General features: G+C 38.7%; 1 protein-coding gene across 1 annotated transcript in view; it reads right to left on the reverse strand.

Annotated features, from left to right (window-relative positions):
- ARMC1 (armadillo repeat containing 1) overlaps window positions 1-16,170 on the reverse strand; it is a 31,542-nt gene extending 15,372 nt beyond the window's left edge. Inside the window, exons 1-3 of the mRNA XM_061171616.1 lie at window positions 15,966-16,170; window positions 12,344-12,564; window positions 6,390-6,481 (exon numbers count right to left, since the gene is read on the reverse strand). Of these exons, the coding sequence (XP_061027599.1) occupies window positions 6,390-6,481; window positions 12,344-12,526 (275 nt within the window). The 5' untranslated portion in view covers window positions 12,527-12,564; window positions 15,966-16,170. The remainder of the gene's footprint in view (window positions 1-6,389; window positions 6,482-12,343; window positions 12,565-15,965) is intronic.
- Between the last annotated feature and the right edge of the window lie 2,555 nt (window positions 16,171-18,725).

An 18,725-nucleotide genomic window follows, 5' to 3' on the forward strand; every position in this document is an offset into this window, starting at 1 on the left:
TTTAAATTATAAGTACAAAGGTAACCACTATAACAATAAGACAAATCAGAAGAAATTTTCAAGATAAAAGAAGAAAACAGCAGGCACAGAAACACAACTATTATAATATACATGGTAATTACAACAAAAATGGGTTAAGATGAAATATATCAGTAACAGCAATAAATATAAATGGACCTAGCTCACTAATTTAAAAGATTTTCTTTTTTTATTTTAATTTTATTGGAGTATAGTTGATTTACAATGTTGTGTTAGTTTCAGGTGTACAGCAGAGTGATTCAGTTATACATATACATATATTCATTCTTTTTCAGATTCTTTTCCCATATAGGTTATTGAGTAGATAGAGTTCCCTGTGCTATACAGTAGGTCCTTGTTGGTTATCTATTTTATATGTAGTAGTGTGTGTATGTTAATCCCAAGCTCCTACTTTATTCCCCCCACTAAAAGATTTTCATTTTGACTCACAAAACAAGACACAACTAAAAGTGATTCAGAAATAAAGGAATGGGGCTTCCCTGGTGGCACAGTGGTTAAGAATCTGCCTGCCAATGCAGGGGACACAGGTTCAAGCCCTGCTCCGGGAAGATCCCACATGCCGTGGAGTAACTAAGCCGTGCACCACAACTACTGAGCCTGTACTCTAGAGCCTGTGAGCCACAACTCCTGAGCCTGTGTGCCACAACTACTGAAGCCCATGTGCCTAGAGTCCATGCTCCACAAGAGAAGCCACGACAATGAGACGCCCGCGTACTGCAACAAAGAGTAGCCCCCACTCACCGCAACTAGAAAAGCCCACACACAGCAACAAAGACCCAACACAGCCAAAAATAAAAAACAAACAAATAAATAAATAAATTTATATATAAAAAAAATAATAAAGGAATGGGCAAGTGTAGATGAGGCAAATAGAAACAATGAGAACAGGAACTGTGTACTGATATCACACAAAGTAGGATTCCAGCCCCAAATCCAAGCATTAAACATGACAAAGGACACATTTTTTTCTCCTAAAATACATACTTCACAATGACTATATATAAGTTATGAAGACATATATACCAAACAACAACATGTATGGAGAAAGAATAAAGCAAATGTTCAAATAGTAAAACAAGGGACTTCCTGGTGGTCCAGCGGTTAAGACTCTGTGCTCCCAGTGCAGGGGGCCTGGGTTCGATCCCTGGTCAGGGAACTAGATCCCACATGCTGCAACTAAAAGCCCGCATGCCTCAACTAAAAGACCCCCGCATGCCGCGACAAAGATCTCGTGCCGCAACTAAGACCCAGGGCAGCCAAAATAAATAAATATTTAAAAAAACAAAAACACAGTAAAACAAATGGTAAAATGTTAAAATCTGGGGACTACTGGTGTACTTATCTAGGCATCGGTGTACTGTTTGTACAACTTTTCTGAAAGTCTGATGTCATTTCAAACTAAAGTTTAAAAAAATATGTATGTATAAACATATTTAAATGAAAAGATAAATGGCATTATGGGTTTTCTTTTTTATATTTTTGAATTTTTATAAATAAACCATATACTGTGTACTTGTAATAAGATTTTAAAATAGTATTTTAAAGAAAATAAAAGAACACAGAAAAAAGGCATAAAGAAATGAAGCACATACTTTTCATCCAAGATTTTAGCAAGAATAATAGACCACCATTACTATGGCACTGTTTCAAAATCTAGAATTTTAGGAAGTTCTCCGGATGAAATGAGGTATTTTAAAGTTGAGATGCCACATTTTATTAAAGTGACTTTTATTTATAGCATACTTCATGTTAGATATTCACAAGTGCTTTTATAAAATACATTTTGTATCAGAAGTATTACTCCTGAAATAGCAATTAACAAATGTCTTAAACTGCATTTAGATATTTCCTAGACTGACATTTCAAAAATTCTCTTCACAAAGGATCCAGGGTTAAAAATAAAATGTAAAAAGGTTCTAACCTCTAAGGACAAGTTTTCATTTATGGAAGATTAAAATTAGAACACAATACCAGATTCATTTTGAGTGACAGAGAACTTAAAATTCTCTTCACAATTGAAGAACTGAAAGTAACAGTGCCTTTGAAATCAATCCAACTGTCGATCTGTAAGCACCAATTTGACCTAAACATTAAGTCAAATCTGCTATTGAATAACGTGCTAAAATCTCAGCAAAATTTTGTAGCAAAACATAATTTGATTAAAGGGCAAAAATTTTAATACACAGAATTTTTCCTATTTTATAAAACACTGCTCTCTGCTTCTCATGTTAAGAATAACCTCCACTCTCCCCACCTACTTCTGCTTTCTGGTTTCCCCTTTGATCACTCCAGATGAAGGTTTCTCTTCAGTGAATAAAGCAGCATCCCTCCACAACAGATTTTCTTTGTTCTATGGGTCTTACTGGGGTATGGGAAGATCCTTTTGCTGCTTCCCTAGTTGTATAGTTCCACAGAATCATAGCTAAATCTCCCCCTAACTCAGTACTCCTAAACAGAGAGAAAAACTGATCCGAATCCCACCCTGACTGCCCAGCTGTCATGGGGCAGCCACATCAATGAAAACAACTGGGGTATATAATATAGATCTCTTGTGCTATGGCTTACCAAGATGACCTATATAAGAATGGAATAGTAGTAAATCAGTCATCTGTATCTGCCAACACAGATGTCAAAATGCAAAATAATGTCTAAAGAAAATATGTCTACAGTGTCAAAACAATTATGCATATATAAAACTCACCCTGCTCTATATGATAAAAACTTTTCCTTTTGATTATTTAAGAATTTTTAATACAGGTACCCAAAAGAAAAAAGTAAATGAGAAAATAATAATGCCAGAGCAATCTAATTTCTTAAAAAAAGAAAATGAGGGACTTCCCTGGTGGTCCAGTGGTAAGAATCCGCCTTCCAATGCAGAGGACTCGGGTTTGATCCCTGGTCAGAGAACTAAGATCGCACATGCCGCGGGGCAACTAAGCCCGCGTGCCACAACTACAGAGCCTGCGTGCCACAAACTACAGAGCCCACGTGCCCTGGAGCCCCGGCGTTCTGGAGCCTCCTCACCACCACTATAGAGACCATGTGCCCTGGAGCCCTGCATCACAACTAGAGAAGAGAAAACCCGCAAGCCACAACTAGAGAGAAGTCCGCGTGCCGCAACAAAAGATCCCGCATGCCGCAACTAAGACCCGACGCAGCCAAAAATAAATAATAAATAAATAAAATAAATAAATAAATATATAAAAAAAGAAAATCATGTCCAAGCCATGAGATAATTCACAACACAAAGCTAAACATGCTGAACCAAAACCTGATTCTAATACTTCACAGTCTTAATGTTTATAAGCTGAAACACATAGTTTTATTGACCTTCTGATAACAGTAACTGATAAATTCTAAGATGATTATTTTGGTAAACAGAGGTGACTTTTAAAAAAGCTTGAAAGGTAACCTTCAAATCTGATATCTCCAACAGCCAAATGAGCTGGAAAATATATATAAAAATTATTACATCATATCTCCACTTTTGAGAGGGGTATAGGACCAAATTATAATGGCGTATGCAATGAATGCATACCTGTTTTACTGCTGGAGGAGCCAGCGACGATCACTGCAGTGTCCTAAAAAATATACCTCATTTGTATTAAAGAGAAGCTGCTTGTGGAAACCGTGGAGACACACTGCTTGGATCTCCCTTTAAGAAGAAAACCTGCCCTTTGGCTACAGGGAGTAGAATAGTAGAGCCACCAGCAGTAGTGGCTTTGAGATCTCTCACACCATCAATCCTTCATTCCAAGGCCTGACCGTTCCCAGGGAGACCCCACCCAATGCCTGGGCAGCGGGGGCACTATAGGGCCTGGCCATTTCTGCCCAATGCAAGACTCATCTACAGGGTGATCCTCGCTTTGGAGCTCCCCCTTGAGCTGTCTGTCAGATTTGCATTGCAATCTGAGACTCTCCTTGCCCCATTCGGTTTCCTCTTCACTTTCCTTTTACAGATGTCAGATCTGCATTGCAGTCTAACGACTATAGTCCAATCCTTCTTCATTCCCTTCTATCTCCACAGACCATATCTCACAATAAACCTCTTCCATTTCTAACTCCATCTCAAGATCTCCTTCCCAGATGACATTGCAAGATAATGACCTGAACTGACACAATACTTCTCTTATAAAGATACAAGTTGTTGGTCTTCCCTGGTGGTGCAGTGGTTGAGAATCCGCCTGCCAATGCAGGGGACACGGGTTCGAGCCCTGGTCCGGGAAGATCCCACATGCTGCGGAGCAACTAAGCCCGTGCGCCACAACTGAGCCTGCGCTCTAGAGCCCGCGAGCCACAACTACTGAGCCCGTGTGCCACAACTACTGAAGCCCACACGCCTAGAGCACGTGCTCCACAACGAGAGAAGCCACCGCAATGAGAAGCTGGCGTACCACAACAAAGAGTAGCCCCCGTTCGCAGCAACTAAAGAAAGCCCGCGCGCGCAGCAACAAAGACCCAACACAGACAAAATAAATAAATAAATAATAAAATAAATAAATTTATTAAAAAAAAAAAAATACAAGTTGTCTCCCTAACATTAAGATGTTACGGAAAACCCCGAACTTTTTGGCCAACCCAATATTTTAGATGTATCTCTCATTTACAGATACACACATACATATGCACATACCACAACCTTAGCCAACCAAGCTAAGAAATTGTTTTATAGGGTAAATCTGTAGTACCTCTAAAACTTGCTTTAAATCTTTAAAGCTCAAATTGGAAGCATATTTTAATATCAACATTAACTTTTCATCTAATTTCTTACATTAAAAAATTTTTACCACGTATTTTCAGCTTCAATAACCAAAACTGTTAAAGAAATACACAATCTTAAGTTCATCATATGAATAAAATAATCCTACAGAAGCCTCCATATTATGCTTAATCCTGTCACGATTTCCAAAAGAATATGCCAGTTAAAAATAATTACATGCCATTAAAACATACTAGGAACAAGAACAATGCAACCTCATATTTTATACAACACTTCAGAATTTACAGAGCATTTCTACACGTATCATCCCACTGAATCGAGCACTTTGAAGGTGTTAACTGCAGGCGTATGGATAAGGAATCTAAGGGTCAAAGAGACCATTTGTCTCAAGTCAGAACTGGAATCCAAATTTTACTAATGGAACTGACCTCAAACCATAGGTAATGATTAATACAATTGATGCCAGTCAATATTTTCTAATATTTATTCCTAACTGATCACCTGAATAAAAACAAAAAAAAACCCTTCAGTCTCTAACTTGTCATTATTAAAGATCAAGGCACCTATCAGGGGTAGCATGATTTAAAAAAAAAGAAAAGGATTATTAAAATAAAATTTATCTAGAAGCCAAGAACACTAAGAAAAAAAATACATTGCCTTGGAAGTCAGTTTGGATGGTTGTCCACTGATACAATTTAACTTACAGTGTTTGGGAATTACAGAACTTTTGTGAGCACTCAAGCCAAAGAAACTGCAAGTTTTAAAAATCAGTAAATTAAATGGCTATTTATTATAGTCTTAAAGGCAGTCATGTCTTGAATAAGATCAAGATACAAAGTCAACTAAGATAAAGCCTCAGCATAGTTTTTTTGCTTTCAGACACAGCGGAAATATCAAAACACTTAATCTTCCATTTCTAGCCTTCTACAAGGAAATCAGCAAGGCCTAGGAAAGGAGCAAAACCAGACATTCCCAGAGGCAACACAGCTGAAGGACTACAGATAAGAAACTCGGCCTCTCTGTAATTTTCTCACCCATAAAACTATTATCTGTCTAACCTACCTCAAAAAGCTGTAAATAGCAAAATGAGATGATAGATATAAAAATCTTCATAAGATGAAAGGTACAATTAAAAACCACCCATTTGCTAAAATTCAAATTAAATGGCTCTAAATCTCTAAGAGACATCTCAATGATTCTCAGGAAAATCTCACCAAAAGCCCTTTTTGTCATGATACAGATCAAGGTTCTTTCGAGTAAGACTGCGAGGAAGTAAGAAAAGAATTATGTACTATACTATAATGCTGCACATTTTCAAATGCCACCTGTGTTGCACTACTAGCAAATCCATTTACATCTACTTCACAAAACTTCATACATGGTAGGATTGTCTCTTTTTAGAAATATTATTCATAAGTACAATGTGTATCAACATTTTAAATAAAATTTTAGCATTTTCATAAGGACTATTGTTAATATCAACGTTCAGTAATAATCACAACACTGACCATCAGAACATTTTTGGACATATAACCCATGAAAGTATGCCGTCACATTAGAGTACAAATTTCAGTAAAGTAACATGACCCACTTTTCTACTCCATGAGGAGACACTATCTATTGTACTTACTTCTGTATAACACTTTGCAAGCTTAGCATCATACCCAGCTCTCCTTTCATCTTTTCTCTGTTAGCACGGCACTCTGCCAAGTATCGAAGAGCCTACAGCGAGAGCAGGAATAGGTCAGTCCACATGACAGACTACTCAAAATTAAACCTACTACTAACCTACTGCGAGAGGAAAGAGTGAAAAACAGGGTTTTGCTTTTAGAACCAATTGGTTTTGAATGTTTAGAAACTCTTCTTTAAATGTGATAAGCAGAGCAGTCTTCTAGGGGACAAAAATAATCCTTTGAGCTGCAGTAGCTGAATCTGCTCTTTGAAAAGAAGGTTCCCAACTTATCTGCAAGGTCAAAATTAGGCTGTTTTGGTTTTATTTTCACCACTTCATCTTGACAAGGATACAAGGAGCTATAGTCCATTTATTAATTTCAGGGAGCAGTCCCAATAGCCAACATTTCCCTAGGTGCTTTTTACATATTAATTAAAATAAACTGCTGAGAGGGACAAAACATACAACCCCCTTTATGGAATGAACTGTTTCTAGTTTTATAAAACACCTTTAAAATGTCTTTTTTTTTTTTTAAACTGAAAACCAAAAGATGAACTCACTCTCACAAATTCCTGTTTTGTGAATTTAACTTTTCTAGGATGCTTTTCTCTTAAGATTTAAAGTACATTTTTGTAAGTATTTCCTTCACATGCTGATTCTTGAGGGATTTTATTAGCTGTTCTACAGACTTCCTGATCTCTGATCATTCACTGCAGACTTTAGTACCTGATTCGCAGGGGAATACCTCTGTGAACTACACCATCCAAAACTGCCCTCTCAGTTCACTGACCTTCACATTTCTTACTAGTCCTCTACACTACATTTCCAAAGTGCCTGGTCCTTACCAAAAATGGTACCATCCATGAAATCACAAATCCAACAACCTGTCTCTGACTGCAATCTCCTATCCTTTCTGTAACTAGTCTTACCTTGATTTTCACTTTGGTCCATAAAGGATTAACTGCCAAGGGAACTGCCCTCCCTTCATAAAAAAACTAACAAACAGGACAACTGGAGGAGAAGCAGCACAGGACTGGAGTCCCTCAGAGAAATGAAGAGGCAGATCCTACAACTGCCCCATCTTCCTGCTTTGGAAGCAGTTCCAGACTGCAGCACAGGGAGAGGGAAGCCCAGTGAAGTCCAGTGGTCTTGCCAAGTTAGGGAGACAGAGATCAGAGTTGGGGAGGTTAGGGTGGAGTAGTATAATAAAAAATACATATTTGGTCTTCGTCTAGGCCCTGGCATAGAGTTCCTAAAACCCTTGGAATTTTTTGATAGGAGTTTGTTATTCATAAGGAGGCCCTTTAGATCACACTTGGGTGAGTTCATGTTGAAGAAGTGAGTTAGGCTGTGGCCCCTAGATGGCCTCAGGATGCGGCTCGTCACTGGAAAGACCAAGTGACTAGAGGGTGGGAACTTTCAGCCCCACCCACTGCCCTGGGAGGTAGGGAAGGGCTGGAAATTGAGCTCTATAAAAACTCCTGAACAAGGAGATTCAGAGTTTCTGGCTTGGTAAATACATCCACCTGCCAGGGTGGTGTGCCCCAACTCCACGGAGACAGAAGTTCCTGCACGCAGGACCCTTCCAGATCCTGCCCTATGTGCCTGTTCATGTGTATCCTTTATAAAAATCTGGTAAATGCAAGTAAAGTGGCTTCCTGAGTTCTGGAGCCATCCTAGTAAATTACTGAACTGAGGAGGGGGTCACTGGAACACCCAATTTATAGCTGCTCTGTTAGAAATATGGGTGACCTGATACTCGCAACTGGCCTTTGAAATGAAGGCAGTCTTGTGGAACTGAGTCTTAAACCTGGGGAATTTGATACCTAACTCCGAGTGGTTAGTGTCAAAACTGCATTGTTGGTCACCCAGCTGGTGTCCACAGAGGACATTGGCTGGTGTCAGAAAATACCCCAGGCAGCTAGAATTTGCAGAGCAGAGTAACAGAGAGGAGGGATCAGCGCAGCAAGAGAGCTCCAGAGCTCTACGGCGGGGTCCCCCAGAATCTGTGGTTGAATGCTGGCTTGCACTTGCCTGGAGTAAAAGACCAAAGGGCCAGGGACTAAAACCACGAGAAAGAGGGAAAACCATTCCTGGACCTCACGCTGGGCGGAGTCTATGACACCACCGGCCACAAGTGAAAAGACCTCACAATGCAGGAGGGATCAGGGTGGATCCTCAGAAGAGCATCCCATTAGGAGTCCTGAAAGGATCAAACTGATCCCAAGTAACTTAAGTGCAACCAAGAACAAAGTTGAAGGATATTTATAGGGATACCAAAAAAATCCAAAGCCCATACGATAAAATCTGCAATGTCTGGCACCTGATTAAAAATTACGAGACATGAAAAGCAGAAAAATATGACCTATAATCAGGAAGGGGGAAAAAAAAATCAATAGAAACAGACCAAGATATGACAGAGGTAAAATCATAAAATAAAAGCATTAAAATAGCTATTATAATTCTGTTCCATATGCTCAAGGACGAGTAGAAAAACCTAAGTATGGTGAGAAAAAAAATGGAAGATATTAAAAAGACCCAAATGTAACTTCCAGAGGACAAAACATAATGTCTAAAATGAAAACCACAGTGGATAGGATTAACAGCAGATTAGGCACTACAGAAAAAAAGATCAGTGAGCTTTAAAATGCAGCAATAGAAACTATCCAAAACGAAGGACTGAGAGAGAAAAAAAAAAGGAACAGTGGCCTGTGGGACCACATGAGGTATCTAAAACACATACAACTGGAGTCCCACGAGAGGAGTGACAGGGAAGAGACAGAAAAAACTTGAAAAAATGATGAATCACAATTTCTCAAAATTGATGAAAACTATAGATCCAAGACCAACAAATCCCAAGCAAAACAAGAACAAAACCAAAACACAAAGAAAACCATCCATATTAAGCACATCATAATCATTTGCTGAAAACCATTGATAAAGTCACAAAAGAAGCCAGAAAAAGGCTTATATATTATATGGAGAGGAACAAAGGTAAGAATCACAGCAGTCTTCTCATCAGAAATAATTTGAGCCAGAAGATAAAACAACATCCACGGGACTTCCCTGGCGGTCCAGTGGTTAAGACTCTGCGCTTCCAACACAGAGGGCACAGGTTCGATCCCTGGTCGGGGAACTAAGATCCCACATGCCACTCGGTGCAGCCAAACAAAAAAAAGAAAAAAAAAAAAGAAAATGAAACATCTTGTAAAGCACCAGGGGAAAAAAGCCAAGAGCAAAACTGCATTACAAAAAATGTTAAACTTCTTCAAGCAGAAAATAAAAGACACCAGTAGAAATACAAATCTGTATTAAGAAATGAAGAACACCAGAAATGGTAAATATGATGGTAAATATAAAATACACTTGATTTTTAAAACTTTAATCTCTTTAAAAGATAATAGCTTAGAGTAAAAGGGAAAAAAATACTGTAGATTTTTTAAACATCCATAGAAGTAAAATATATGACAAAAAAATAGCACAAAGGATGGGAGAAGGAAATGGAAATATACGGTTGTATGATTCTTACATTATACATGAAGCAGACTGTAACAAGTTAAAGATGTATAATGTAAACCTAGAACAACCACTAAAAAAATTAAAAACAAAAAGGTATAGCTTATAAGTCAACAGTGAAGATAAAATGAAATTATGAGAACACCAACATATTATTCAACCTCTCTGGGAACTCTGAGCCCCTGGCTCCCTCTACTCTCTCCTTACTAGGTCCCTCCACGACTTGACTTCCCTTCCTATTCAGCCTAGCACCTACAGTCTATTGTTTCAACTACTCTCTTGCCAAAATCCTAAACTCCCTTAATTACCAACTTGCCTGGCCAAGAATCAACCCCAAACAAATCCAACTATCTGGCTCTCAGGGCCTATGGCAGGCCTGAAGCAGGGTGAAAAAGGAGTTTCATAAGCTGTAAGCCTCGTATCAATTCAGCGTTGCCAAACTAAGCAGCCCCTCAACGCTTGTGAACAAATCTCACCATCCTCCGCAGTTAGCAACCTTTCCCATCTTCTGTACCAACTGTGAGAGCCTTCTCCTCAAACCTTTCCCACTCCAGCAGCCCCTTGCCTTCTGAATTTAAGTAAGTTCAAGTCTAGTCTATTTAAAATAAACAACCCCCTTCAACCCCAAGTCTCTGTCAAGAGACCAACACACTCTCTCCTCTCACCCTTATTCCAATTCTCATTGAAATAGGACCCAAACTAGGGGCCACGCAAATTTCCCCATTTGTTACTACTGTTCACTCATATCAATGTCTGTTTTGCCTAAATAAACGTCATTCTATGAAGGTAAAATAGGAAATCTGTATTATGTACTTTGATTTTTGAAAAGAAACAGCCTATATTATTTTTCTGTATGAACTTGTGAAATTACACTAAATGGGAATTGATCATGGGTCCTTAAGTAAAGGATAATGAGTTTAAAATTTTCTATGACAGTAATTTTCTTTTAAACTTTTTGCTGTGAAAATTTCAGAAGACACAAAAGTAGAGAAAATGTGTGATGACCCCCATGTATCCATCATTCAGCTTCAACAATTATCAACCACTGGGCAATCCTGTTTCATCCATCTCCCCTGCCGCTAACCACACTGGAGCATTTTATAGCAAATCTCACAGAACATATAATTTCATTTGTAAATACTTCAGTATATCCCTAAGAAGCTAATTTTTTTTAAAAATTAACTTAATGATAATACTATTATAATACCCTGCAAAAGCAATAAGTGGTTCTTTAATATTATCTACTGTCTTGTCCACATTCATTTCAAGTTATCTAAAACTACGTTTATGGTTGATTTGTTCAAATTGGGATCCAAGTCAGGTCCACATATTATACCTGGCTGATATGTCCCTTAAGTCTCTCTAAATCTGTAACAGTTACTGCTATGCCTTTCACACACCCCAACTGCTTTTTAATGCAATTTATTGTTCACTGAACTGGATTATTTGTCTTCCAGAAATTTTCACATTCTGTATTTGCCTGATTGCTTTGTATTGTTCTTTAACATGTTTCTCTAGCCCCCATATTTCTCATAATATGGTAATTCCTTGTGCATTATTAGCTATGATCCTGTATATTTTCTCTTTTCTTCTCCTTTATCTTTCCTTCCCATCTTGTATTAAAACAAGTGCCACATCCATCTACTAATGAACAGATAAACAATCTGGCACACCTATATAATGGAATGAAGGAACCATAAAAAGGAATGAAGTACTGATACATGCTACAATGTGGATGAACCTTGAAAACATGCTCAGTGAAAGAAACAAGTCACAAAGACCACATATTATATGCTTCCATTTATATAAAATCTATACAGGCACTTTTGCCAGAGATATACGCAAATACAAAGAAAGAGGAAGTCATGGCTGCTTAGGGAAAGAGGATGGGGCTGAGAAACAATAGGTAAAGAGCAGAGTTTCTTTCTGAGGTGATGAAAATGTTCTAGAATTGATGGTGGTGATGGCTGCACAACTCTGTGAATACACTAAAACCCATCGAATTGTACACTTTAGGTAAACTGCACGGTATGTGATTACATCTTAACAAAATTATTACAAAAGAAAAACAAAACAATAAGTGCCTCTTTGAGTGTCTTTCTGTACTGATATAATATAATCCTTAAGATTTCTTCTTAAGTGAAAAAAGGAAGTTACAGAACATTCCATGCATGTAGTATGCTACCATTTGTGTCAAAGAATAAAAACAATATAGTATGCTACCATTTGTGTAAGAAGACTACACATACATACGTTTGCACATACAGAAATACATACAAACTTACTATTATTTGCTCTACACTTTTAACTTTTTACCATGTCATCTAGTACTTTTTCAAATTCTCCTTAATTGCAAAATTATAACACTGAGACTGAAATTACTAAAGGCAACTTACGAGCAAAGCCGAGTGGACGACAGGGGGGTTGGGATGGTCCATAAATAAAATAAGGCCGGGCAGACATCCCTGATCCTGGACAATGGCTCTTCGGTTTAATGGATCTGCTGCTAGATCCCGGAGCTGGTTAACTACCGAGAGAGCATCAGGTTCTTCATTCATGGTGGAGGAGGACGAATTCATCTTCTATGCCATACACATGAACAAAATCTTCTTAAATTCTGTAGAAATGGTTGGCAAAATTAGTTCTAGACTGGTGAGGTATATTATGGCATTTGTTAAATAATCAGAATCACAGCACTTTCAGAAAGAAACAGATGAATCTAAATCACAAAAACTTAAAGCATTTGGCAATTCCAGTCTAGAGAACATAGGAAGCTAACTAAAAAGAAAAAAAAAAAAAAATCAAGTTATTTATGTGTGCACAATGTTTAAAGAACATATGTCATCCTCATTATTCCAATAAACTTTTTAGCAATACATATTTTAACACCAAAGTCACAATAAACAAGATCTTTACAGTTCAAACTTATAACCTTTGCTACACTTCTCAAACTGTAACACTGCCAGTGTTTTTTTCCTCTAGAACACTTCTGGAGCCTAAGACAAGTGTCTCAGGGAAAAGTGGCTGGCTGACAGCTTTTTTTCTAAATCATCTGTGAACAAAACCCAGTTTACTGGGTTTACAAAAGATAACATCCCTTAAGAAGAAGGAGGGAGTCAAAGAAGGTCATGAACAATGAAGCCAAGAAGGGGACCTCACCCTGTGCCTCAGGCCAGTGGAGTCTGCGAGATCAGGGTGGATCTGAACCGAATCTAACTACACCTGTCTGTCCCTGAGTGGGCCAAACTCAGAAGAATGAAACAGATTTTGAGGTGAGGTAATTCATTTGGCAGATAAGGAAACAGTCACAGAGAAGTTAAATAATTTGCCCCAGATGACAAAAGCTAGTTAGTACAGAACGGGGCTAAAAGCTTATTTATTATCTCCTAAACTGGTCAGCAGTCGTTCCACTTCCCATACCTTCCTTTTAAACTCAGCATACCTTTTTCCCACAAAAGTAAACAAGATATTTTAGAAAATGTAACATGATAAACATACAAGCCGAAATACAAAATAACAAGGAATAATTTTCACAGATGCAGAAAGTTAAAAATAGTAACTTCCATTAACCAAGTTACACAATATATTTCTTATTAGGAAGACTATAAAGGTGTTGGGGGAGGAATTCCCTAGCAGTCCAGTGGTTTAGACTCTGTGCTTCCACTGCAGGGGGCACAGGTTCGATCCCTAGTGGGGGAACTGAGATCCCGCATGCCATGCAGCAGGGCCAAAAAAAAAAGTATATAAAGGTGTAAATACTTTCCACAAAGTAATGAGTTAGTTTAATGCTAATTTCAAAAACCATGCCAACTGGGGGAGGCGGGCTGGGAAATTATTCTGTAACTCCAGACAGCCTACTAAAGTTATTTGGGAGGAAAAAGGTAATAAAGCTGAAATGGCCTTCCCATATATTGAAATATACAAAGATATAAAGAGTAAAGCAGTAGTACGGGGTGGGAGGTAGTTGAGAGATACTTCTCCCAGGAAAGCTGTTTATACAGTCCATCTAAGAAAGCAGGCTCTACGTGAATCAGACCCAGACTCCACCACTTGGTAAATGTGATTTTAGGCAGATCGCCTAAACTCTTTGTCTCAGTTTCTACATCTGTAAAATGGGATTAGTCATAGCAGCTTTCAAATGGTATACTGTCCAGATGAAATAACAATACACGTAAAAGGCTTAGGTGACACATTGTAAGTGCTCAATAAATAATGGTTGTAAGTTACATGGAGTCAAAAATCAATGAAAAATAGTAAGATTATTCAATAAAGGGTACTGGAATAACTTCTAAGCAATATAAAACCACTGCTAAGATCTTTAACTCATAACACATGGGGGAAAAAATCATATCCCAGATAAAATACTTTAAAAGTTAAATTTTTGAAGTTTGCAAGCAAGCGTAAAATAAAGGACTCAGAGAAAACAAGGCTTCAACAGGATAGTATTTGGCAGATAATTTTCTCAAAATGAAAATATAGTTACTTCAGCAATTTCAAAAAGGATTTAACAAAAAAGCAACAGACTGAATACTGTTCACAGAAATAAGACTGAAGGGTTTGCCTCTTAGGTGCTTCTATTATCAACATCCTGAATATCGCTGTTTACAAGCCAGCTTACGCATGAACTTTATGTGCTGTCACCAGCACAAATCATCACTGGCCCAAAGGTCCAAGAACCAAGTCACATTTAAGAACCAAATACCCAGAGTAATGGCGTTTTGCATACAACACTGGCCTTGAAACTGGAGCGCTCCATTCTCATCTAAGGAGTACTTAGAGAACCACTCAGTGGGAATGATTCTGAAAGTTATAGCCTTTCCTGTTCCTTTGAGATGAACAGAAGCCAAGAGTTAAAACTTCTAACCTTATCAGCCCATTCAGAAGGAGAGGGCTCAAATTAGGATCTGCCCAGGAAAATGTAGGGAATAACACAAGGTATACCTTTTACTTTCTCTTTTGTTTAGTTCAATTCCGGCAAACAAATCCTTATGACAATGAATGCACCCCAAACTTTAACAGGCACTCTGGTCACCTAAGGGATCTTATTTTAAAAAGCCAATTCTAATTCAGTAGGTGGGGTGAGGTCTGAGATTCTGCATTTCCAACAAGCTCCCAGGTGAGGTCTATGCTGCCAGAATGACACTTTAAAAAGCTAGGAGTTAAGTGATAGATGCGAGGCACCTGTAATTAGGCAGCTGCCTGAAAGATTTTCTTTCAGCCAAGATGTACCATTCAACTCAAAGAATTATTTAGCTCTCATATACAGAGTTTAATATAAATACACAGAGCTACACAACCACAACTTAAATCCATATTAAGTTAAGCGAGTTTTTAAAAAAACAACGTAAGCAGTGACATCAAATCTGGCTCGCCATTTACTAGCAACTAACTCTTTGAGAAGTTGGGTTACCTCCCTTGAGCCTCAGCTTCCTCTCATAATAATCCTGAGTGGTTGTCAGGATCAAAGAAAATAAGAACTTCAGATGGTGCTAACAGTACCAGCAATTACCAAACAAGAACAATACTTGATCCTGTGGGAACCTCTATTTGGCCACGTGCTGGGGTACACACATAAGTACACTACCACGAAAGGAGCTGCTGTAGGCACAAACGCCCCCAAGAACTGTTTTTAAAATACAGAGATGTGAACGCTGGTCTCGCTTGAATGAAGCCGAACCCAACCATGTCCTTCTGCTCTTAGTAGACACGCAGGGGCACAAAGCTAATAGAAAGTTACGAAAGAACAACCTGGAGGGATGAAGAAGTGAGATGACACCTATTAATAATGTTAGGGTTTGTGAAAATCGGACGTGCAAGGGGGACGGGGAGGAAGTGAACAAAGCTAACATTTTCCCAGGACACGTGGGAGCAGAGAGCTTTAAAGCGCCTGGAGGGACGCACTGCCTCAAGGCAGGCAGAGCGCCCCGCCCAGGCAGACTGGCCGCCTGCGTGCAGGGGCCGCTTTCTGCGGCCTTCCCGGCTCCACCGCTTTGTCTGCCGTCGCTGGACCCTACTTACCGCTCCAGCGTTCTAGGAATCCGGAGCCTGCCGCAGCATCAGGGCCACACCAACGGATAACGTAGAGGAACCAGCAGGCGCGGAGCGAGTCCCTCCTTTCGCAGACGCGGCCTCGGCGATGACAAACGACCCTGCTGACTTTAGGAGCCAAAAAAGCTAGGACGCTGGCAGGGTAAGGCCTTATAGACTCTCCCCCATGACCCAGCCACCTCGGCCGGTTCTGCCCTCCCATTGGCTAATACCATTCCACAGAGAGTAAGACATCCAATCCTCGAAGGCCTTCTTAGACTAAAGCGCTCATTGGTGAACAAGGGAAATACCCGAAGCGTTGACCAGGAGGGTCTAGGGAGAACCCGGGAAGAGTGAATTGGACCAAACGACTCTCCGTCCATTAAGCGCTAAGCAATGAAACGTGGTTCCCCCTGAGAAGCAGTCGGGCTTTCCCGACTACAATTCCCAGCGTTCCTGCGGTAGAGGAACCTGTCCACTCCGGCTTTCAGAAATTCAAATTGAACGTAACTTCTCTAGCAACTCTTTCGGTTCCAATAGGGCAGCTTTGTAATATTTCATTGGCTTCTGTGAGTCTTAATTCAGAATCTTTTCAAATTTTTTTCTTTTTACTGAGGACAGTAGCACTGTCTTCGTAGCAGCGCGAAGGTAGCAAAGTACAGTTTTTTGTTTCTTTTAAATAGAAACTTCTTTTCGAAACTTTTTTTTTTTTTGTAAGGAAAAAGAGCCTTATGATCAGGGAATTTTCTCAAATTCGTGAAGAAGTATTTTTAAAACATTGTCTTCTATTTAGTTTATCAAAGTAAGTGTTTAAATTCTTGTTTTATTCATGGCAGTCACTGAAGTTTTTGTTGTTTAGGTATAGGTTTTATATTCTTTAATATATCTCTAAATGTAAGTATAATTTAAATCCCACAGGCCAGTCTGATTATAATGCTTCCGCTGCACTCAATAACCTCACTGAAAAAATTCTGAATTCTCTTTCACAGTTTGATTCTGCCACGTACCTCCTATATTAAAGTCCGAAGGAATTTGAGAGGCCTCTAATGGAGAAAGAGTGTGAGTGAGAATAAATATCCCCGGCTGTACAGTAGTCTCTCCTAATGTTTCTCCAATACTTTGATTCGTCTGTAAGTGAATTTAAAAACCAAACGGTTACTTCAGCCCAAATTCCTTTGCCTTCACTTGTCCTTCGTTATCCTTCTCTTCCTCTTAATAAGCTCAAGCAAAAAGGGGCAAAGTTGAGTAGAAAAGATCTCTTTCACACCGTTTGACCTATAGCAAAAACACGTCTGGCTGGTTGCTACTTTCCAAAGTCACAAGAGGGAGTGGTAGTAAGTGAATACCGAATCTAAAATAAAAAGGAGAAAAGAGATGGTGCATGATGTCCAGTGATAGAAGCACCAGCCTCATTTGTAAAAATCAGCCAGACCAATTAACTGCTGGAACTGAAAAAAAAAAAGAAAGAAAGAAATAGGAAAAAAAGGAATTGTAAATGTAGAAAACTGTAAAAAATATAAGAAGTACAAAGGGCAGAGTCAGGTTAAACATAGCCCATTTGATTGAGAAAATTAAACTTTGTTCAGTACTGTTATCAAAAACAATAACCCAGGAAAATAAACTTGCTATTTTTGCTGAGATTAATTTGTATATTAGAAAAGGAAAAGTCATTTGGGGTTTTCCCAACTAATTATTGATGATATAGGTTTTTGGCACCACTCAGAATATATGTTCAATAGAGTTTTTGACTTTTAGAAGTTCACAATCTAAAGTTAAATATAGTCACACTTCCACATATATACAATGGAATATTACTCAGCCGTAAAAAAAGAATGAACTAATACCATTTGCAGCAACATGGGTGGACCTGGAGATTATCATACTGAGTGAAGTAAGTCAGAGAAAGACAAATATCATATGATATTGCTTATATACAGAATTAAAAAAAACCAAAAGACAAATGAACTTATTTACAAAACAGAAACAGACTCACAGACTTAGAGAATGAACTTATGGTTACCAGGGTGGAAGGGTGGGGGGAAGGGGTAGATTGGGAGTTTGGGATTGACATGTCACATTGCCATACTTCAAATAGATAACCAGGGACTTCCCTGGTGGTGCAGTGGTTAAGAATCCACCTGCCAATGCAGGGGACACGGGTTCGAGCCCTGGTCTGGGAAGATCCCACATGCCGTGGAGCAACTAAGCCTGTGCACCACAACTACAGAGCCTGCGCTCTAGAGCCCGTGAGCCACAACTATTGAGCCCAGGTGCCACAACTACTGAAGCCCACACACCTAGAGCCCGTGCTCCACAACAAGAGAAGCCACCGCAATGAGAAGCCCGTGCACCACAACAACGACCCAACACAGCCAAAATAAAATAAATAAATTTATTTTTAAAAATTAAAAAAAATAGATAACCAACAAGGACCTACTGTAAAAAAAATAATAAAAATATAAAATAATAAATAAAAAAGTAAAAAAATAAACATTTGTAGCTGGAAATAAATAAATAAATATAGTTACACTTCTGACTTTACGGTATCAAAAAGACCAATTCTTCCTAGCAAACTGCCATTACAGAGAGTAGGTGACTGATGTTAAAAAGCAGGGAATGTATTCACAAAAAATAATTACCAGTTTCATAAGCACTATGGATTGTAAGCCACAGGAAAGTCTTCTAAGGTTTTAAGAATTTATATCCCCATATTAAAAATGTATGAACTCAACACCAGTGAAGTTATACTAC

Source organism: Eubalaena glacialis, chromosome 17 (genome assembly GCF_028564815.1).
Source record: "Eubalaena glacialis isolate mEubGla1 chromosome 17, mEubGla1.1.hap2.+ XY, whole genome shotgun sequence".
NCBI lineage: Eukaryota > Metazoa > Chordata > Mammalia > Artiodactyla > Balaenidae > Eubalaena > Eubalaena glacialis.